The 23,354-nt window shown below is 48.2% G+C and overlaps 2 protein-coding genes across 2 annotated transcripts; both read left to right on the top strand.

The window, feature by feature from the left end:
- The first annotated feature begins 565 nt into the window (after positions 1 to 565).
- LOC123068724 (nucleolar protein dao-5) lies at positions 566 to 7,638 on the top strand. The gene is made up of 6 exons (XM_044491350.1): positions 566 to 1,824; positions 5,431 to 5,505; positions 5,625 to 5,759; positions 5,862 to 6,074; positions 6,623 to 7,051; positions 7,148 to 7,638. Exons 1-6 carry the CDS (start codon positions 673 to 675, stop codon positions 7,184 to 7,186), a joined length of 2,043 nt encoding a protein of 680 aa, XP_044347285.1. The 5' UTR covers positions 566 to 672; the 3' UTR covers positions 7,187 to 7,638.
- Positions 7,639 to 8,156: 518 nt separating this feature from the next.
- On the top strand, positions 8,157 to 9,065 carry LOC123064865 (uncharacterized). Its single transcript, XM_044488267.1, has 2 exons — positions 8,157 to 8,485; positions 8,690 to 9,065. Exons 1-2 carry the CDS (start codon positions 8,354 to 8,356, stop codon positions 8,885 to 8,887), a joined length of 330 nt encoding a protein of 109 aa, XP_044344202.1. The 5' UTR covers positions 8,157 to 8,353; the 3' UTR covers positions 8,888 to 9,065.
- Positions 9,066 to 23,354: the final 14,289 nt, after the last annotated feature.

Below are 23,354 nucleotides of genomic sequence, written 5' to 3'. Positions count from 1 at the left end.
ATGTTACAGAAAACCAAAAGGTCACCTCGTTTGAACTATGGCCTCATATATGGTTTGCCCGGCTTCGGCGAGGGAGGGGTGATGACAGCAGCATGCCTTCGGCCCGCTTCAGTGCATGTAGTCGTCGCTAGGTGGTCTATGGATCTGGATGTAATTTTTATTATTTTTAGTGATCGTTGTACTACCATAATTGAAGATGAATAGATTGAAGGTTTTTCGAAAAAAAATAAAAAAAATGGTCTCCAAATGAACAATGATTATCCCCATGTTAGTGAAAAAAATGTCTATTTCATTAGTAGAAGGCCGGTGTTTCTTCCAGTGCGATAAGATTTGCTCTGTGCAACGCACGGACGGTGTTTAGCCGGTAGATTCTTATACGCGAGAAAACCATTCCATTGCTAGTACACAACAGCTCCAACAATCTGTATTACCACGTGGCAGCTTCCTATACGCGAGAAAACATGCCACACAGATGGCCACGCGCATTCCCTGCACAGGGCATCGTGACCCAGCCAAATCAACGTGATCGTGATGGCGTGATGACCAGTCCACGGGGGCTCTCAAATCAAATCAAAAACAGAAAAAGGAAGCAAGAGAGCCGCTGGGGCTGTGGGGAGGGCGTCTCGCGGCGTGGCGGAGCGCGTCCCCGCCGCACGCCGCCTGTTCGACGAAATGCCTCCGCGGCGAGACGGCGCGCCGACGCCGACCTCCTCGCCACCGCCGAGCCCCGGCGGCACGCCCTCCGCTTCCAAGGGCGCGACTCCCCCACCCTCGTCTCCGCACCCCGCCTCCAAGGGCCCGTCCGCTCCGGGTGGCACCGGCACCGACGATGAGGCCGCTGCTACCCCTCCCTCATCTCCGCGCTGCGGCGGAAGCCCCCCCGTCGCCTCGAGATCCCCAGCATCGTTCTCCTTCCCCGCCTCTCCACGGGTGCACTGCGGCGGCCGCGGAAGCCCCCCCACGGCCTCGCCATCCCCAACACCAGCTTCCTCTCCAGGGGTTGGCGTCTCCCTTGTAGAGCTGGTGGCGACCGGCGACGGCAAGCCTGCGGCGGGCGCGCACGAGGAGGAAGGGGAGGTGGAGAAGGCGATGGAAGACCCCGTCAAGACGACCGCGCGCTCTGACCCGGAGAAGCAGCTCTCATCTGCTCCGGGTGGTACCGGCACTGGCGACGCCACCGCCGCTACTCCACCCTCATCTCTGCGCTGCTGCGGAATCCCCTCCGCCGCCTCGACGCCCCCCGCATCAGCCTCCCGACCTACCTCTCCACGGGTTCACTGCGGCGGAAGCACCCCCATGACCATCAGTTCTGACGCCGTCTCTGAGTCGGGAAAACAGAGCCTGCACGAGGTGGACCTTGATCCGACGGATAGGAAGCCGAGCCAGCATAAGCTTGCAGAAGAGGCGGAGGAGGTGGAGCAACGGGAGAATGTTGCGACGCAGAGAGGAAAACAACTTGAGGAGCGGGAGACACTCTTGAGGCAGACGCATTACGCTGTTCCGCAAGGTCATGCAGGAGTGAGCAACTGGGTGGAGAAGGAGGAGGAGGAGGAGAAGAGGAAGAGGAAGGGGAAAGAGAAGGAGGATGAGGGTGAGGAGAATGAGCAGGAGCAGGGGAAGGGAGAACATAATCATAGCTGTCCTGGGTCTGGATTATTTCCTTGGACTGCAGAGCTACCCAGGGACGATGCATTGGCAGCACTGAAGCAACAACTGCTTATGCCCCAACAGTCAAAATTAATGCCCACTCCGTCGGATACGCCCAATGCAGCAACAGCTGAGATTACGGCAATGACCATGAGGACTTCCACACCCAAGGCCAAGGTGTGTGATAGTCTGCCAATGTTTCAGTTTAGAATGTTGTAGTGCTCAATTAGCTAGATTAGAAACTTAGATTCTCTTTTCACGTATATGAATTTTATCCGTACTTTGAAGTACTGACGCTCTTCATTCATTGCCTCTTATATTTGTCTTCTCTGATGATTTTTGATATATCATTCATGAACTGCTAGCCAAATATTATTTCATGAGCATTCTAGTTGTCCGAAGAGTATCCAGGTAATCAATCAGAGTTTTAATTACAGATAAATAATATTTATGTTTGTTATCTCCTACCTTCAGTTTTCAAATATCTTCCATTAGTCATTATGACGGCAAGTTTGTGATATATTAGCCTTCATTGCACTTAAAAGAAGCTCTTGTTTGTTTGTACCTCATTCAGATGATTTTCTAAATATGTGACATCAGTATTTGTAAACTAGACGTCTATTCTTCCATTTTGAATACAAAAGTGTTTAAATATTGTTTTGTGTAATTCGCAACAACAACAACAAAGCCTTTAGTCCCAAACAAGTTGGGGTAGGCTAGAGGTGAAACCCATAAGATCTCGCGGCCAACTCATGGCTCTGGCACCTGGATAGCAAGCTTCCACGTACCCCTGTCCATAGCTAGTTCTTTGGTGATACTCCAATCCTTCAGGTCTCTCTTAATAGACTCTTCCCATGTCAAGTTCGGTCTACCCCGACCTCTCTTGCCATTCTCCGCACGCTTTAGCCGTCCGTTACGCACTGGAGCTTCTAGAGGCCTGCACTGAATATGCCCAAACCATCTCAAACGATGTTGGACAAGCTTCTCTTCAATTGGTGCTACCCCAACTCTATCTCGTATATCATCATTCTGGACTCGATCCTTCCTCGTGTGGCCACACATCCATCTCAACATACACATCTCCGCCACACCTAACTGTTGAACATGTCGCCTTTTAGTCGGCCAACACTCAGCGCCATACAACAATGCGGGTCGAACCGCCGTACTGTAGAACTTGCCTTTTAGCTTTTGTGGCACTCTCTTGTCACAGAGAATGCCAGAAGCTTAGCGCCACTTCATCCATCTGGCTTTGATCCGGTGGTTCACATCTTCATCAATACCCCCATCCTCCTGCAACATTGACCCCAAATATCGAAAGGTGTCTTTCTGAGGTACCACCTGCCCATCAAGGCTAACCTTCTCCTCCTCACACCTAGTAGTACTGAAACCGCACATCACGTATTCGGTTTTAGTTCTACTAAGCCTAAACCCTTTCGATTCCAAGGTTTGTCTCCATAACTCTAACTTCCTATTTACCCCCGTCCGACTATCGTCAACTAGCACCACATCATCCGCAAAGAGCATACACCATGGAATATCTCCCTGTATATCCCTTGTGACCTCATCCATCACCAAGGCAAAAAGATAATGGCTCAAAGCTGACCCCTGATGCAGTCCTATCTTAATCGGGAAGTCATCAGTGTCGACATCACTTGTTTGAACACTTGTCACAACATTATTGTACATGTCCTTGATGAGGGTAATGTACTTTGCTGGGACTTTGTGTTTCTCCAAGGCCCACCACATGACATTTCGCAGTATCTTATCATAGGCCTTCTCCAAGTCAATGAACACCATATGCAAGTCCTTCTTTTGCTCCCTGTATCTCTCCATAAGTTGTCGTACCAAGAAAATGGCTTCCATGGTCGACCTCGGCATGAAGCCAAACTGATTTTTGGTCACGCTTGTCATTCTTCTTAAGCGGTGCTCAATGGCTCTCTCCCATAGCTTCATTGTATGGCTTCATGCCGATTGCTACTAATATACTCCGTCTCCATTCTTCTGGCATCTTGTTTGCCCGAAAAATGAGGTTGAAAAGCTTGGTTAGCCATACTATCGCTATGTTCCCTTAGGCCTTTCCACACCTCAATGGGGATACAATCAGGGCCCATCGCCTTGCCTCCTTTCATCCTTTTTAAAGCCTTCTTGACCTCGGACTCCTGGATTCGCCGCACAAAACGCATGCTGGTCTCATCAAAGGAGTCGTCCAGTTCAATGGTAGAACTCTCATTCTCCCCATTAAACAGCTTGTCAAAGTACTCCCGCCATCTATGCTTAATCTCGTCGTCCTTCACCAAGAGTTGGTCTGCTCCGTCCTTGATGCATTTGGCTTGGCCAATATCCCACATCTTCCTCTCTTGAATCTTGGCCATCTTATAGATGTCCCTTTCACCTTCCTTCGTGCCTAATCGTTGGTAGAGGTCCTCATATGCCCGACCCCTTGCTTCACTGACAGCTCGCTTTGCGGCCTTCTTCGCCATCTTGTACTTCTCTATGTTGTCTGCACTCCTATCCAGGTATAGGCGTCTGAAGCAATCTTTCTTCTCTTTAATCGCCTTCTGGACATCAACATTCCACCACCAGGTATCCTTATCTTCGCTTCGCCTTCCCCTGGACACTCCAAACTCCTCCGAGGCCACCTTACGAATGCAAGTGGCCATCTTCATCCAGACATTGTCTGCATCCCCTCCTTCCTCCCAAGGGCCCTCCTTAATGGCCCTCTGCTTGAACGCCTGAGCTACCCCCCCTTGAGCTTCCACCACTTTGTTCTAGCGACTTTGGCACGCTTATTCCGCTGGACACGAATCCGAAAGGGGAAGCCAGCAGCCACCAGCTTATGCTGGGTACAACACTCTCTCCAGGTATCACCTTACAGTCTAGGCATGCACGCCTATCTTCTCTCTAGAGAGGATGAAATTGATTTGGCTAGAGTGTTGGCCACTACTAAAAGTCACCAGATGTGATTCTCTCTTTCTAAAGAGGGTGTTAGCTACAATCATGTCGTAGGCTAGAGCAAAGCTTAAGACACCTTCTCCTTCTTGATTCCTAACGCCATAGCCAAAGCCCCCATGCGCCCCTTCGAAATCTGTGTTAGATGTACCCACGTGGCCATTGAGGTCTCCTCCTATGAAGAGCTTCTCGCCAATCGGTACACTACTAACCATGTCTTCCAGGCCTTCCCAGAACTCCCTCTTGGTGTTCTCATTGTGGCCTACTTGCGGGGCATACACGCTGATAACATTGAGAACTAAGTCCCCAACTACCAGCTTGACCAGGATAATCCGGTCCCCATGTCCCTTGACGTCTACCACTCCATATTTGAGGCTCTTGTTGATCAAGATGCCTACGCTATTTCTGTTTGCAACCGTCCCCGAGTACCACAACTTGAAGCCGGTATCCTCCACCTCCTTCGCCTTCTGTCCCCTTTGATAACTATGTGCATAAAAAATGAACTAGTTCATGGCCTAACTTCTGTGGACTTAGCTTTTTGTTTGCACAATGGATAAACGACTTCTGATGCACTTATCTCCTTTCATATAAAAGTATGCCAGGTCAATCTGTAGCTTGTCTTATATGAGGCCATTTTAATCCAAACTATTAACTATGATGTAATTTTGTCCAACTTATTTGCTCATGTACTTAATCATTTCTGGGTGTTTGTAAACAATTGGATTTATGAAGTTTTATTCTTTATTCTTCAAAGCATATTTTTGCTGTAAAGTAGTTCACATTCATCGGCATAGTTGACTAAATGTATAGCTAACTTACATTACACTTATGTAGGTATACCAGTTTGAGACTCGTTTTATGGCTCCCAGCCTTGATCAGAGTACTTCTGAAATCAACGATCTTGAGATGGTAAATATGATTTTCTTGTCATTTACTTTTGCTTTCCTAGTTTCTTTTGCTGATAGTCTACATTATTAGAACACGTGAGTTTTTTCTCATACCTTTGGTAAATTTACCCTATCCGGCAGGTGAAAGTTGGCCTCCTTGTTCTTACAAGATTGAGCGAGAACTTGCACGAGAGGAGGTTATATTCAACCATTCATGAAGTACTGAAAGCTGCAGTTGCTACATACAATACCAATCAGCTTATGACAGAGCGAGATGTATGATTCACCCTATGCATTGTGTAGGCATGCTTGTATATATTTGGCAGGATATATTACTTGTGGGTGCTCATTGTTTGCTCCTTTCCCCTTTAATTTCAGCGTGTGAGGTGGGAGATCAGAAAGATACTGACAGATCAGACACAGAACCTTGGAATTGCCATTGATGACGTCTCCATTGTAAGCCTGAGCTTTGAAAAGGTGTTTACTCAGGACATTCAAGAGAAAGAGGTGACTACACAAGAAGACAGGCAAGGTAACAGGACTACACAAGAAGCTGGGCAAGATAACAGGAGTGCAATGATCAGGTCACAGGTAAGAGATCTTGAATATGTCTTGTATAAGCTTGACACCATGTTATCTGCAAAAGGATGAAGCAAAAATAATAGGAAGAAACTAATTATGGATATTCCCTACATTACAATGGCCTATTATTGCTTGTGCTAGTAAAACAGGTAGTCCTCCGATCCATATTAATTGTCGGTGATTTAGTGTACTAAATCAGCGACAATTAATATGTATCGGAGGGAGTACCTAGTTTTTTCTGACTGCATTTACATGTTCTTTAATTCAGATATTTTATTGAAGGAATTACTAGATAATTTGCTTTGAATTGAGGATTCTTTCCTTAATAACTGACACTGAAGTACTGAATCACTTGCACTGATTTGCAGAAATCCACTCTTTGACTCTTTTCGAAACTTAAATACAAGTGACAGAACCACTACTTTCAACTAACAGTTTGACTTCTTCGGGGTTTTGAAAATGATTGAATCTAGTCTTCCCTAAGGCTAGGGACTTATCTTGACAAACTGGATTGTATTCATGGAGTAGACATACTGATATTCTATACACCTTCTCAGGACGACGACCAGATCTGGAACAAGAGGCAGATTGGTTATATTTTTGATCTAGGTACTGCGCTGGGCATTATATTTTTGATTCGACCCTGGTTGCCTAGTAGCTATGACCGATGGATAATGGCTGCATTTGCTGCCGTTTGGGGGGCGGGCAGTGTGGGCTTGCCCATTGGAATGTTTGGCACCTCCAGGGTTGAAAAAAATTGCAGTCGGCATGTAGGGCGATTCATCTCTCTTTCCTTCTCACTGCTTGTCATCCATGCAATCTACATCCTGACACTAAATGTCGCCGGCACTCCACCAACCCCATCTGTGTCGTCATTTGGAATCACCAACGGTGATGGTGATGGTGATGCTGACTGGTGGACAACTGCTGGCTTCATTGTGATTGCGGCTCTAGTGTCATTTGGGCACCTATGGTCCTGGATAAGAGTATGATATAATCCCAACCTTCATCTCTAATCCCTTGTCTATTTCAGTTTTTTGTTTATCTCTTCGGTTGAGGTAACAATCTCAATTTTGATGCAGGGGTGTTGTACAGGTGGTGACAGGGACATGTTGCCTTGAATGTTGACAACAGTCTGGTGTAACCCTGGCCATGTCAGCTCTCTTTTTCCGAGCCCTGAGACGGGAAAGCAAGAAGAGTTTGTCTCGTCTACGGTATTGAAATGCTCGCTGGTTATGCTATATCGCTGTGATGATCAATGTAGATTTTTGCCTTTGCTGCTGTTTGGCTGGTACAGGAATACGGATATGCCGAGTTGCTGACACAAGCTCTCCAGGTCTGTTGGGGCCTTTGTATATGCGGTGCTTATGCTGTTGAAGTGTTGATACTCATAGAATAGAATAGAATAGAATAGAATAGAATGTTTTTTTGGAAAGAGTAGAAGGGTTTCTGTGCAGTGTTTGAATGCGTGATGAGAGGTCGTTGGTGTGTTGTTTTGGATCTCGGCCACTCAGTGTGATGTTGGGAGTATGATTTTCGCCGTATGTTGCGTGAAATTGGTTTTGCATTTTAATCCCCTGTATATTCCGTGCTTTCATATTGTTGGGAGCTGGACTTAGGGTATCTTTAATTTGTGCCAAAGGTTGTTTAGCTAGCTTGGATTTTCTTTTGTTAAGGTTTTGTTTGCCAATGGAGTGGCTAACATTGGTAGTATATAGAAAAATAAAGCAAACTACTCTGTATTGTAGTGTATTTGGTATGTCAAGATTAGATTAATACATTTTGTTTTTGAATAGTTTGGATTGCTTACCACATGTGTCACAGGGCATGGTAAAATTAGACTAATACCTAACATACCCTCAGTCTTTATTCCTAATAACAAAGGCCAATGTCCGCCTAAAAAAATGGGAGGGCCAATCTTCTGTTGTTCATTCATAACCAAAAAGTTCGGTACGGTACACTTTGGTTATAACCGCTCAGAGTCTCAGACCTTCCCGTCAACTAGCCATCTTCCGGTGAAGTGCTTGTCTGCTTGATGTGTACGTACTACTACTACTTACAGTAGAATAGAACGCTGCAGGAACTCCACTTGTAGCACGTACGCGGTACCTGACCTGACCGGATCGGAGTCCTTTTTGTAAGTACTCCTATAAAGTAGCACTATATTCGCTGTAATTCCCAACCCTTGATGATTATTCGTTCAAGTTAATCTCCTCGGCGAAGCGACCGATCGAGATACAAAGTTTTTCGACGGATCGACCTCGATCCTCCCTCCCTCCGTCCTGCCCATGCCGGCGTACGATGTGCGCTGCAGCTTGCTCTTGCTGGAGGAAGGACGGCTGCCGCTGCCTTCGGCCGTGGCGCCACAGCTCGTGCCAAAGCCCAAGAAAACCAACCCTCCCTGGGTCCGCGCAATCAGGGTACGTGTTAAGCCATATACTCCCTCCGTTCCAAAATAGATCACTCAACTTTTCAACTTTGTATTAACTTTTACTAAAGTTAGTACAAAGTTGAGTCATCTATTTTGAAACGGAGAAGTACATGTTGATCCCATGTCCCGCAATCGAAAGTTTTTTTTTTCGAGGGAGCCTCACAAATTCCTTTTTTTCCCCTTGTACATGCAGGCGTTCGGCAACACGGCATGTGTACTATTTATAGTCTTCATCTTGGGGTTCATGCTTCCACGGAGCAGGGACAAGAACCACCTCCGCCTGTTCGTCAACTGCGCCATCCCCGTGCTCCTCTCGCTTGGCTTCCCTGTCATGGCCTATATCCTCACCATGGACGTTGATGATCAACCCCAGGGCGCATGCAATGCGTGATGCATGCCTTACTTGTATTCCGAGCCTTGCAAGCAAGCCAAGCCTCTTGGATGCTTAGTAAAGGTGATCGTGCTGCCATTAGCACATAGAAGTAATCCTAGAAACAGATAACTGCCAAAACTTATTGTTAGAAGGGAGAGATGGAGATTGGTGGAATAGTTGGTTGTATTGTTTGAGCCTCGTGGGCATACATATATATATATATATATATATATATATATATATATATATATATATATATATATATATATATATATATATATGATAAATTTTATCTACAAGCAGTGGTAGTTACCACCTACTTCATTAGCCTCCACGTGTCCCCGAATGTAGGAGCGAGGCAACCGGGTGCGCCGGGTATCCATTGTGGGCGGAACCCTCTAACCCGCTAGCTGCCGTACTAATTTGAAGTTGGAGAAAGCAATCCCTGCTTTTTAGGTGGGAAGGTACTTATCCTAAAAATAATAATTAATTAGGGCATGTACAATGGTTCTATCTTAGTAATGCCACATAGGATAGATGATGAGGTGGAGGAGAGAGAACTCATAAGAATAGACTTGTCTTCTCTTATTTAAGAGAAGACAAGAGGTGATCTCTTAGCACAATATGTCTCACCACATTTTTAGGAATTACTAGTTATTGAAGATAAGGCTAAGATATGACCCATTGTAGACAATTTTTTTTGTCATCTCTAAATCACATGCAAGACTTAAGATAAAACTATCTTATCAACCATTGTACATGCCCAGGTAGTAGCGCACCTCCCGTCAACAACCTTATAATCTTTCGCCTAATCACCCGGCCGGTTGGATGGATAATAGGTTCGTAGCTTATACATCAAGTACGCATTATTCATGCACATTGAGCATGCACAGTAGGGACATTCCTATAAAAGGCATGCAGAGTATGGAGTATATCCTCTCAAATAAAATAAGAGTATGGAGTAGTTTATAATAAATGAGTATGTAGTATTTTTTTAGGAACCGAATATTTAGTATGTAGAGTATGGTGTATATCTTCTCAAATAAAAAAAGAGTACGAGTATATAGTTTATAGAAAATGAGTATGTAGTATGTTTTTTTTGTTGGGGAACCAAGTATGTAGTATGTAGAGTATTGAGTATATCCTTTCAAATAAAAAAATAGTATGAGTATATAGTTTCTACAAAATGAGTATGCGCTATTTTTTTTAAGGAACCGAGTATGTAGTATATAGAGTATGGAGTATATCCTCTCAAATAAATAAAAATAGTATGCGTATATATATTTCGTACTACTCCATAAAAGGAGTGGTACGTAGTATCCTAAAAAAAAGGAGTGGTAGTAGTATGAAATATATATACGCAAGCAGTATGGAGTATTATACACATACAATGAATATTGTGAACATAATTAACAATACTGTATGTACGTACATCTAGCTGATGCATTTCATCATTACTTAAGAAGTACACATGACGTGTACGTACATGATGCAGATGTGATGTCACACATGCATATCATAGGGAGTAGCTAACATTGATCTATGGTTTTGTGCATGCAGCTCACTAGCTTCTGTCCCGAGCGTGACGATCAGTCCACGTTATGAAGAAGATGTCCCTGTGCCTTATAGGAAAGCAAGAAGGCAGCCCATGGACGCCGATGACAAGCTGCCCGTGAAGTCAGAGCAGGTGTATGTATAGAAAATCGTTGCCGCTATCCGCTATGTTGGAGCAGATGGCAGATGCGTGCAGCCATCCTGATACTGTCCATCTCCGTTCCTGGCGTGCACCGTGTGCCGGCCCCGGCGAGTACAAAACACTAGTATAAAGTATGTAGTATGTAGCAGCCAACGAGTATAAAGTACATGTTATACTTCGAGTTGATCATGCATCTGATAGGCATTACACGGTCTAGTGGGTACATCTTGCATGCATACATGATTTCAGCCATGGAACATAGCCGTGCTAGCATTCATATCTACGCGAAAAAAGGATCTCCGTGAAGGGCTCTAGTAACCTCCTCCGGATTGTGTCTATCCAATTGAAGCCACCGGCAAGATCTTCATCCACTCAACAAGAAAAGGAGAATTTCACGGAGGGTTTTGGGCACCAATCTTCCTCAAGCTTACGGTGGCGTCGGAGAGTATGAAGACGACGCACGGCCGGCCGATGCTGCAGAGCACAATCTAGAGATGTAGCTCCTGCAAAATATCTAAACGATATACCGTGAACAGGGAGCTTGGAGTAGAACGTCGTCATCGCGTCGTGTTGGCAGCTCGGATCTAGGCCGCCGACGGCCACGTACTTTGTCCATGTCACCGGAGAATCGATCAAGTAGAAGCAACATAACAGAGGCTCAAACCTACAATATGAGAGATCATATCAGTGGTTGATCAATCATGTATGCGTACGTGTGGGATAGGATGAAAAACAACAAGAATTAACATTAATACCTACGTCTCCTCATCTCCTATCGAACATGGTGTTGACGGCTGCTTTTTGAGAATGGCTCTCTACATCGGAGGTAGTTTTAGATCGGCACCCGATGGCCACAAAAATTGGGACGACTAGTAAATCTAATTCCAAAAAAGAAAAACAACCAACTAGCTTCACAGTCCAAACCCGTTAATCAATACCCACTTCGAGACTAGATTTGACGGCAACGGGAGCAGAGGTAACTACCACCTAGTGGTAGGATGTATTTTCCATATATATATATATATATATATATATATATATATATATATATATATATATATATATATATATATATATATAGGAGTGCAAAGACCAATTTGAACTACAAGACAAGGCAGGATTAAATACTAGTCTATCCTATACTTCTTAATAATCATTACATTCAACATCCCCCGCAGTCACAACGGTAGCGACGCAAACGTTGAGACCGGAGAAGAATCCCAAGTAGTCGTGGCTGGAGTGAAAACCGACGAGGTTGCTCAAGCAAGGCGGTAGCCCTTTGTGCCGTTTGTTGAGGTAGCAGAGAGCGGAGGGTGGTGTAGCCGTGGTCGAGGTACCCGTGCGAAGAACGCCGTGGTCGATGTCGAGTCGGGGTAGCCGGTGTCGATGTCGGAGTAATGGGCCACGGGTAGGCTAACCCGAGTCCCAGAACCTTTCAAGACATCGGGGCGGACTGCGCCCCTCAAGTACTTGCGGCGACCCCAAGAAGGGCTGAGTCCCAGAGGCGACCCTCATCCGAGCCGAGTCCCAGAGGCGACTCCAAGAAGAGCCGAGTCCCAGAGGCGACTCTCATCCGAGCCGAGTCCCAGAGGTGACTCTCATCCAAGCCGAGTCCCAGAGGCGACTCCGAAGATGCCGACTATGGGGAGTCGGCCTGCGACTCCCAACCACCTAGTGATTAAAGGCCAGCATGGCCACAGTGCACCGTACTCGCGGTGATCTCCGCCCGGCGCGGCACTGTTGCCATGCCAGCCCTGACATCAGCCCTTGGGGTGGGGCCCTGTGCCCACGATGCCTTGTCTGTACGGCCCGGAAACGGCGGGACCTACCAGTCAGCGAGAGTATTGAAGACGGCGAGAGAGCCGAGAGTCGGACCCGTTGGGAGTCGGCCCCCTAAAGCCGGCCAGCCCCTCCCACGGGCCCCACACGCCATTAAACCAGATGAGACTAAGGAATGGCCACAGTGATTGCCCGCAGGCGGCGGCACTGTTGCCATGACCCCACGACCAAGCCCGCGTCATTAGAAGACGGCTACAGTAATCCGCAACCGGCAAGACCCGCCCGTGGTGGACACGGGCTGACGCCCTCGTACCAGGCCAGTCGGCAGGACCCACCAGTCGGCGGGCCCCGGGAGTCGGCGGAGAAGACGGCGCCTGAGAGACAGACGGCTGGGACCCGCGCCCAGCCGGTTTACCATTGTAACCCTGGGGGGTAGGCCTATATAAACCCCCCAGGGCACCCATGCAAAGGGTTGGCATCCAGTAGCATTAGACAGAACACAAAGGAGGGAGAGAGCTAGCCTTGCCTTCTCCTTCCTCCAGAAACAGCTCTAGGAGCACCCTTGTATTCACTTTGCCTTAGTGATCATGCGGAGACCCCGCAGAGCAGCAGTAGGGGTGTTATCTCCTCGGAGAGCCCTGAAGCTGGGTAAGATCCGCCGGCGTGCATGTCTTCGCCTCATCCCGTTTCCAGGCACCGGCGATGTTCTACTCGCCCCCACCATGATAAGCCATCCTTTGGCATATGTCGCACCCAACCCCCGACAGTCGAGGAAGTAGTCATGGAGCCGCAGGCGCAAGGAGGCGCCAAGTTAGTCATGGGCGCAGTGGTGTCGAAGTAGTGGTGCGCCGGGAAGAAGACATTGTTGACGACGCGTCGCGCCGGGTGTGCCAAGCCGGGGGACACATCGTGGGGAAGGCACACATCTGTGTTGCCAGCATCGAGCATGCGTAGACGTACAAAGACAAAGTTGACGAAAGCGTCGACCAGGCTTGCCAGGCCCAGGGACACGTCGTGGATGAAGGCACACATCGGTGTTGCCAGCACCAGGCATGCGTAGACGAGGGACCTGCACGAGCTGTACGCCATGTCGAGGAATCGGAGGGCCAACAAAGAAGAAGATTCGACGACGGTTGTGGCGCCAATCGGTATGGGGGCCGATGTCACCAACAGTGGTCATAGTAGACAAAGTGGTCTGGGAAGATGGCGGAGACGCTGGCGACAGGCTGGTGCTGGACGAAGACAAAGGGGGTGGACGGGCGGCAGCGGCTACGGGGGTAGCGGCGGCGGCTAGGTTAGGAGCGCAACGCCGGTGCTCGAAGTAAGCAAGGAAACCGACAACATGAAGAAGACCGGCACGGACAGTGGCATTCCCGCACCGAGGGAGGCGGCGCGTTGCATACCATGGGAAGTCGACGCGCGAGGACGGCGGAGTGGACCGCGGGCCGCGGCACTACGACCCGAAGGGGCGACGCAGCGGCAGCAAGCGGGTCGGGGCGATGGCGGGAATACCTCGGGGCGACAGCCAGAACCACGGGTCGCAGCGCTAGGCGCAGCGGTGGAGCGCGGGTCGGTGCAACCGCAGGGACGACCTCGGGGAGGCAGCGGGGACTGCGTATCGCGACACTACGGCCCGAAGGGGTGACACAGCACCAACACGTGAGTCGATGCAGCCGCAAAGAGAACCACGGGGCGGCGGCGCTGCGGCCCGATGGGGTGACACAGCGGTAGCCCGTTGCTCGATCGGTGGAGAGGCGCGCTGTACTTGGGACGATCGTCACTGGACCTAGGGAGGCACGCATGCAACCGACAAGCCAGGTCGGTTGCATGGCATAGATGAGGCGGATCGCGGCGGCGAGCGGGTGATCAAGCTGATCGCGTGCGAGGCCGGGGACGCCGCTCGGTGGAGGCGGGATGGCGGTGGAGTCCGAGATGAAGCTGGCGACGACCGGACAACGTAGGACGACGTGCGGACGAGCGCGTCAGCACCGGCACCTGGGCTGCCAAAGCGGTGCCGGCGCCCGGGCAGCGAGGCCCGAGCGACCAACGAAGCAACGACGCCCGAGCTCGAGGCAGCTGACGAGCTTGACGCAGCCGGCCCGACACAGCTGGGGACAAGGATGATAACCCACAAGTACAGGGGATAATTGTAGCCTCTTTCAATAAGTAAGAGTGTCGAACCCAACGAGGAGCTAAAGGTAGAACAAATATTCTCTCAAGTCCTATCTGTCAATGATACGACTCTACGCACGCTTAGTGTTCGCTTTACCTAGAACAAGTATGAAACTAGAAGTACTTTGTAGGTGTTGTTGGATAGGTTTGCAAGATAATAAAGAACATGTAAATAAAAATTAGGGGTTGTTTAGATAAAGAAACAACTAAGTAAATATAGCGAGTGTGGAAAAGTGGTGGTATGAGTTGTGAAATTGTCCCTAAGCAATTGACTACGTCACTAGACCGATAATCACTATTGCAATTTTATTTGAGGGAGAGGCATAAGCTAACATACTTTCTCTTCTTGGATCATATGCACTTATGATTGAAACTCTAGCAAGCATCCGCAACTACTAAAGATCAATAAGGTAAAACCCAACCATAGCATTAAAGTATCAAGTCCCCTTTATCCCATACGCAAACAACCTACTTACTCGGGTCTGTGCTTCTGTCACTCACGCCACCCACCATAAGCAAATCATGAACATATTGCAAACCCTACAGTGGGGATCCCTCACGCTTGCGCGACACGGAGAACACCATAGGATAGCACCAATAATAAAACATGCAACTCAAACCAATCATAGCAATTCATCAATCACCGATAGGACAACGAAAATCTACTCAGACATCATATGATGGCAACACATCATTGGATAATAATATGAAGCATAAAGCACCATGTTCAAGTAGAGGGTACAGAGGGTTGCGGGAGAGTGGACCGCTGAATATAGATGTGGGAAGGTGATGGAGATGTTGGTGAAGATGGCAGAGGTGTTGGTGAAGATCGCGGTGATGATGATGGCCCCCGGCAGCGCTCCGACGCCACCGGGAGCAAGGGGGAGAGAGCCCCCCTTCTTCTTCTTCTTCTTCTTCCTTGACCTCCTCCCTAGATGGGAGAAGGGTTTCCCCTCTAGTCCTTGTTTCCCATGGTGTGGGAGGGGCGAAAGCCCCTCCGAGATTGGATCTGTCTCTCTATCTCTCTCTGTTTCCGCGTTTTGGGATTCTGCCCTTTCACCGTTTTTTTATATACGGAGATCCGTAACTCCGATTGGATTGAAACTTTCGCCCAGATATTTTTCCAAAAATTAGTTTTCTTGCGGCCAAAGGAGAGCATCAACCGCTTTACGAGGGGCCCACGAGGGTGGGGGGCGCGCCCACCTGGAGTGGTAGCGCGGGCCACCCTCGTGGCCACCTCGGGCACCATCTCGTGTTGATTCTTCCTCCCAAAAATCACAAATATTCCAAAATAATTCTCCGTCCATTTTTACCCCGTTTGGACTCCGTTTGATATTGGGTTTCTGCGAAACATAAAACATGCAACAAACAGGAACTGGCGTTGGGCACTGGATCAATATGTTAGTCCCAAAAATAGTATAAAAAGTTGCCAAAAGTATATGAAAGTTGAATAATATTGGCATGGAACAATAAAAAATTATAGATACGACGGAGACGTATCAAAGGCCGAAGTAGATGGACGGGCGTGCCGGTGCGCGTGGGGCGGCTGTGATGGGCCACCGCATGGCGCGAGGCCGCCGGGTCAGGGCGATGCAGGAGTCCCGGTGGGAGCAGGGCGGTGACGGCCGACACAGGGCGACGGGCGGGCCGACGCACGGACGGATGCTACCTCTTGAGCACTGCGTTGGTTTTCCCTTGAAGAGGAAAGGATGATTCAGCAAAGTAGCGTAAGTATTTCCCTCAGTTTTTGAGAACCAAGGTATCAATCCAGTAGGAGGCTCCTCACAAGTCCCTCATACGTACACAAACAAACAAGAACCTCGCAACCAACGCGATGAAGGGGTTGTCAATCCCTTTGTGGCCACTTGCGAAAGTGATATCTGATAGAGATAATAAGATAAGATAAATATTTTTGATATTTTTATGATATAGATTGAAAATTAAAGATTACAAAATAAAGATATAGTGGAAACTTATATGATGGAAAATAGACCCGGGGGTCATAGGTTTCACTAGTGGCTTCTCTCAAGATAGCATAAGTATTACGGCGGGTGAACAAATTACTGTCGAGTAATTGATAGAAAAGTGCATAGTTATGAGATTATCTAGGCATGATCATGTATCACGTCCGCGACAAGTAGACCGACTCCTGCCTGCATCTACTACTATTACTCCACACATCAACCGCTATCCAGCATGCATCTAGAGTATTAAGTTCATAAGAACAGAGTAACACATTAGGCAAGATGACATGATGTAGAGGGATAAACTCAAGCAATATGATATAAATCCCATCTTTTTATCCTCGATGGCAACAATACAATACGTGCCTTGCTGCCCCTGCTGTCACCGGGAAAGGACACCGCAAGATTGAATCCAAAGCTAAGCACTTCTCCCATTGCAAGAAAGATAAATCTAGTAGGCCAAACCAAACCGATAATTCGAAGAGACTTGCAAAGATAACTAATCATACATAAAAGAATTCAGAGGAGATTCAAATTTTTCTCATAGATAAACTTGATCATAAACCCACAATTCATCGGATCTCGAAAAACACACCACAAAAAGAGTTACATCGAATAGATCTCCAAGAAGATCGAGGAGAACTTTGTATTGAGATTCAAAGAGAGAGAAGAAGCCATCTAGCTAATAACTATGGACCCGAAGGTCTGTGGTAAACTACTCAAAACTCATCAGAGAGGCCTTGGCGATGATGTAGAAGCCCTCCTTGGTTGATTCCCCCTCCGGCGGAGGGCCGGAAAAGGCCCCCAGATGGGATCTCGTGGATACAGAAGGTTGCGGCGGTGGAAATAGGGTTTCGTGGTGCTCTTGGATGTTTTCAAGTGAAAGAACATGCGGTGCCCCCCATGTTTGGTTTTGGTAATTGATGACAATCTCTATGGACTAATGGTTGCCTTGAGTTATAGTTGAAGGATTTGTCCATGGGCTTTTCTTGGAGTCCATTTGTTGGTTTCAAGGAGAGTTTGTGATGACCAAGGTGCTATTAAGGAATTATCCAAAGATTGGTCATGTGAGTGTTGAGCTTATTGCAAGCATGTCTTGAAGAAGAAGATTATGTGATCATTCATGTTTACCTTCAAGACATCATCCAAATGAAGAGAGTTGGAAAGATTTAAGGTTGATCAAGACTAAGTCAAGAGTGAATCAAGTTGATCAACTCACAAAGCATAGAAGATGTACCGAGAGGGATCAAGTGATCCCATGGTATGGTAACACTACTAGGGAAAAGGCTAGCAGCAGCGCGGGTTTTAGGTGTATCAGTAGCGCGGGGAGAGGCGCTACTAATAAGGCGCTACAGCTAACACATAGCAGTAGCGCGTGCCCACCGGTGCTACTGCTACACAAGTGTAGCAGCAGCGCGGTTAGTGGAAGCTCGCTACTGCTAGTAGCTCTAGCGTGCTTTGCCTGAACGCGCTGTTGCTATCACGGCGCTGCTGCTAACTTTCATACACTCGCTATTGCTAATTTAAGTAGTTTTTTTTGTTTTTTCGGCATATTTGTTTTATATTTGAACAGGCTTTATAGAAGAATCTTTATCACATAGAAATGTCATCATGATACACATACAAATGCCTGCGAGACCACAAATGTAATCATAGCATATACATACAAATAGTCTCATCATAATCATCATCCAACACAAAGTGGCATCTTGTCATCATCTTGAAAATAGCAATACATGCAAGTCTCGAATACTTGCAACTACAACAACGTCATCCATCTAAACAAAGATATACGCAAGAAGAGCTATCACTATGAGTGAGAGCGGAACTATGCAGTACATGAGGTGGCGGTTACGAGTCCTCTCTCACGCTAGCGTGAACCTCAAGTAACTAGCTTCTCCTTCTTGTCTGCTTTTGAAGCCTTTATGGCTGGCGCCCGTGAACCCATTCACTTGCGCCTGACACTCATGCCACTCGTTGTACACCCCCGGAACCTTCCCTTTGTACACGACATAGCAATTCCATCTCGCCATCAAGAAACTAGGTACCTGTTAGAGATGCATGTTCATGAAGAGGATGTACAATCATATATATGCAACAAAATATACTAGAGCAACACCGAAAAAGAAAGGGTTAGCAACTAGATGCAATATACAGTACGCAAATTAATTAACTAGAGGTACGCGGGTCATCGTACGCAAACTAACAAAGTAGTGTTACGCAAGTTCGGCAGGGACCATGGACATCACAAAGTTTCATCGCTACAAAAAGTATACAAGTTCAACCGACACATATCATCATCATCGGCATCATAAATCACTAGAACTTCCATCTTTCCATATCATCGAGGATGAACCCTAGCTTCTTGAATGGTGTGAGGTCTAGACGTTGCATGCCTATGCGAGTTCGGACGTCAGCTCGCGATATAGGGCCGTGGTGGAACATCCCCTTCTCATCGACGACTTCTTTCATGATGATCATCGGAATGTCGCTTTGGATGCAAAAGAAGTCATCTCTAAGTTTATAATCCGCTTCTCCATGAGATTCTAGCCACTTGTGGATATGATCACCATTTCTGCTTCTCATGCAAAGCTTTTGGTGATCCGTGTTGAACTGAATCATGAGATGGACGATGTAGAATCCATCCTTCTTGCTTGGTTTTGGGACATGGATGCAGGAGAAGTTAGTTTTATGCACGAAACCCATCTTCTTGTTCCTTTGTTTCCTGATCCGCACGTGGCCACCTCTAAAGCTGAAGAGCATCATCTAGAATATTCATTATGTGGGTGTAGTCTTTTTTCTCGTAGTCTCTGGAAGGGTCAAAATACACGGCGTGGGAGACTTGCGGGTAAAGAACGATAAGGACGACGCGCCCGTTGCTGCGGGGAAAAGACACCTCAAATTATTCCCCATATGAGAGAGAAGGAATGATTGAAATGTACGAAAGGGTTGTCCGGAACTGACTTACTTTGGATGATAAGGCACGAGGACAATTTCCTGGTCCTTATTCTGTACCATGAAGTTTTGGAGGTACTCCCTAGCAGTTTCACGCTCAAAGTCGCCGAGACTCAAGAAAGACTCGTGCATGTAGTACGGATCCGCCACACAGATTTGCGAGACTTCTTCACTCTTCATGACGGAGCTCATATGTAGGGAAAAAGGCGGACGATTGTAAAATCGAGCCGCCTTGTTAGAAACATCTCAAAGATATGGTCAAACCGCAGGAAGAACACCTCCGCGGGCCGTGTGTCGACGTAGCACTTCCCCTCAGGCACACGAGCCGCGTATGTCGGATATCCTGGATCCTTTGAGGCTAGTAGGCTTTTCTCAGTCGACAGCACATGGTCGTGCAGTCTCCTGAGATCCCCTGATAGTGCCTCCAGCGGTTTTGGCGGTAGCATCGGCTTGCCCGTGAGATGGAACATGACCGCACCTTTCACGGGTACAGGCTCTTTAGAATGCATCGTCTGGCTGCTATGTGCTCTGGCTTGTTTGGAGGCAGTTATCTTCCCCGATCTCTTCCTCTCCTTTTTCTTGGGCACACCTTCCAGACCCTTCCTTAACCCCTGCCCCAGTGTTCCCGGGCTAAGTACTGTACGACCCTCGCGCCCGGCTAGTTGAGCCTGTGTTGAGGCAGCATCTTCAGGCGTGTCCTATGAGGATTTCATGAAGAGAGAATTTTTGCAATCCCTGCTATGACCCTGCTTGGGCATATCATCCATATCCTCATTAGCATGCTGATAGCCCGATTCGTCATATGGTTGACTCATCATATCTATGTCACAGTCATACACGTTTGTATTGAGGAAATCCATAGGGTCGACCTCCATCTCATCATCCATTCTCTGTTCTATAGGAGAAATTACATCAGCCAGTACTATTGCACCCCCTTCATCATGTCGTCCGCCGCTCTCACCCGGCACTACAGGAGCTGGTAATTGCATAGGCGGGGTGGTGGTCTCCGCACATGCTTGTTGATGTGTGGTTATTCGTGTGCTCTCGGCCGGCTCCAGACGAATATGATTCTTTGGCCATAGTAGCACCCAACCCTTGCAGCTTCCAATCCATGGCGGGGTCTCGTCGTCCGCTCCCACATGCTGTACTGGAGGAGGCAAATCCTCGTGCCCCGATTTCACACCGGTCAAGCTAACCCTGAAGTGCCCAGCGGGGATCGGCGTGACGGCGTCGAGCTCAGCCAAAGACGAAGGCCCACCTAGCGCGCCTGAGACTGAGGAATGGCTGCTATGAGCGGGAGCGGCTGCGAGAGGAGGCCCGGTTGCGTGAGCAAGTGATGGTGCGATGGTGTTGTTGTTTATGGAGTTGCTCCCGACGAAACTGGGCAATGGGAAATCATGTACCATCTTGTCTGGATTTTCCTTCGTCCAGTTGATGATAACTGGAACTAAGTTAGTAGCAAAATCATTTCTGCAGGCAGTTACAACTGCATTAACTGCCTGTTGTAGCAACTCATATTTATCCTCGGCTGCTTTTTTCGCGTCCTCAGCTGCTTTTTTCTCAACCGCAAGCTTCACCTTCGCGTCGATGTCCGCCTGACTAAACTTCTTTTTCTGCTTCTTGGCCTCCGGGCCCTCGTTGTAAAACACCTTCCACGTGGCGCCGTCTCGAGCGCCGTGCACATGACCATATTGCGGCCGCTGGCCCAAAGGGAGTCCCTTAAGTTCGTTCAAGGCCCGGTTAAGAGGGGTGTCCCACTTGGGCCTCATCGGAGAAGTAGGGCTTTCGGCTGCAAGCTGGTGTTGCTTCTCCAGTAATCTAATCAATTTCCTCGTGATCTTGTCTGTGTAAAAAACCTTTTTCTCCTTGTACCACTTGTAGCGGGCCCTGATGAAGTCACGCTCCAAGGGGTTGGTGAACTTCGCGAAGGGGTCTGGGAGACCCGCGGCTTCACGTTCTGCGTCCTCCTTATCCCATATGGGCCTTTTTATCGAGGTAGCCACGGCTTCCGAGGCGATGCTTCCTCGTGTTCCTTTGCTGAAGGCTCTTGAATTTCGCAGCCTTAGCCTTGGTTGCCTCGGTAGCGCAAGTGTCCTTGAACTTTTCGAACTCCTCTTCCGTAAGTGTTGGATTTTCCTACAGAATCCTGGACAGGGGTTCATCAGCCTCAATAGCTCGTTTCACCCTCCCTTTCCAGGAGGCCAAATCATTGTTGAACATGCCCATGGCGTGATTGTTAATCTTTTTCATCTTCGGATCACCCCACGGTTGTTCTATGTTATCATCCCGGTCGGGGAACTTGAATCTCTTGTGCAACTTCGTTAGGAGCAACTGTGTCAAATGTTCTTTACTCCTTAAGTCATCGTCATTGATGCTTGCGCATTCCCGTAGGATGCATCCTACTTGGTTCCCATAGCACTTGCGAGGTTCTTCCGGCTCTAACGGCTCAAACTTGCCAGGTACCATCTTTGTGCTCACAAGTCGTCCAACCCCTAGTTTGTTAGGTTTTCGTATCCTCTACTTCTTATGCTTCCTCTTTTCGGTAGCGGCATCGGGGCCGGTACCATCCCCGCCGGTATCTTCCCCGCCAGTACCTTCCCCACCGGTCTCGGCGCCGCCATCGGTGCCGGCGCCATCGGTGTCGATGTCGGCGTCAGTACCATCATCGAGGCCGACCTGCAAACCTTGCTTAGCAGTCAAATAGTCGAGGTGCTCTTGTTCAACCTCATAATCCATCTCGTCCGCATCTTGGTCAGAAGGCCCAGTTTCTTCGTTGTTCGACATGTTTCCTATGATTAAGTGTCCTCATTTATTTCTAAAAGTATGAATAAATGAGAAATGACATAAAAAAAATCTATGTGCCAGCACTCGATATGCCAACTATGTAGCACAAATCATGCCTCTATTCACAGAAAATTTCGGCATGACCTTTGCTAAAAAATGGACATATCGAGCGCCTGAAATTCACCGGAACGGAAATGAATCAACATTCCGGCGTAACATAGGCCACTCGGATCATTTTCCAAACATGACATGTCCAAAACATGACATATCCACATATCACATGTCCAGTTCAAATTTGCATATAAATTCAGCTAATTTTGAAACCTAGCTAAATTCATAACTAATTAGATAACCTAATTAACAGACTGCCCTAACTAAAACCTAAGTAAATTAACCGAAGAACCCTAGCAGAGAGATAGAGAGAGGGGGGGGGGTTTACAGAGGGTGCAGGGGCGAGGAGGCAGGCCCGACGACGGCCGAGGTTGGGAGGGGAGGAAGCAGAGGAGGGAGGCGAGGGCCGACGGGTCGGGGGCGAGCGCGCCGGGGTCGGGGGCGAGCGCCTGGGTCGGGGGAGACCGCCGGCGCCGTGGTCGGGGGCAAGGGCCGGGTCGGGGGCGAGTGCCGGGGTCGGTGGCGGGGGCGAGGGCCGGGTCGGGGGCGAGCGTCGGGGTCGGGGGCGAGTGCCGGCGCCGAGGTCGGGGGCGAGCGACGGGGGAAGAGAGAGTGGGGATTTAGGGGGAAAAGGCGGGATGAAGTAGGGATAGTGAGAATTTTGGGTTAAGTGGACGTAGCAGCATCACGTTTGGACAAAACGCGCTGCTACTACCTTCAGTAGTTGTAGCGGTTTATATGAAATGCGCTACTACTACCTTCAGTAGCTGCAGCGGTTTATACGAAATGCGCTACTACTACTGCTAGTTTTCCTTTTTCTTTTCCTTTATTTTCTCCCACTATTATTTCCCGAGAGCAGTGAACGAAGGGAGGGTGTCGGTGTCAAAACCGGCAGATCTCGGGTAGGGGGTCCCGAACTGTGCGTCTAGGCGGATGGTAACAGGAGACGAGGGACACGATGTTTTTACCCAGGTTCGGGCCCTCTCGATGGAGGTAAAACCCTACGTCCTGCTTGATTAATATT

The sequence above is a fragment of the Triticum aestivum genome, chromosome 3B, assembly GCF_018294505.1.
Source record: "Triticum aestivum cultivar Chinese Spring chromosome 3B, IWGSC CS RefSeq v2.1, whole genome shotgun sequence".
Taxonomy (NCBI): Eukaryota; Viridiplantae; Streptophyta; class Magnoliopsida; order Poales; family Poaceae; genus Triticum; species Triticum aestivum.
The sequence above is the reverse complement of the archived record's forward strand: the minus strand, read 5'-3'. Positions and strand labels throughout refer to the sequence as shown.

Excerpts from the sequence above, each read along its gene's own strand:
- LOC123068724 (XM_044491350.1), top strand. The coding sequence starts at position 673 with ATGCCTCCGCGGCGAGACGGCGCGCCGACGCCGACCTCCTCGCCACCG. Across the intron at positions 6,075-6,622 it reads GTGCAATGATCAGGTCACAG|GACGACGACCAGATCTGGAA; the intron begins GTAAGAGATCTT and ends ACACCTTCTCAG. Across the intron at positions 7,052-7,147 it reads ACCTATGGTCCTGGATAAGA|GGGTGTTGTACAGGTGGTGA; the intron begins GTATGATATAAT and ends ATTTTGATGCAG.
- LOC123064865 (XM_044488267.1), top strand. The coding sequence starts at position 8,354 with ATGCCGGCGTACGATGTGCGCTGCAGCTTGCTCTTGCTGGAGGAAGGA. Across the intron at positions 8,486-8,689 it reads CCTGGGTCCGCGCAATCAGG|GCGTTCGGCAACACGGCATG; the intron begins GTACGTGTTAAG and ends TTGTACATGCAG.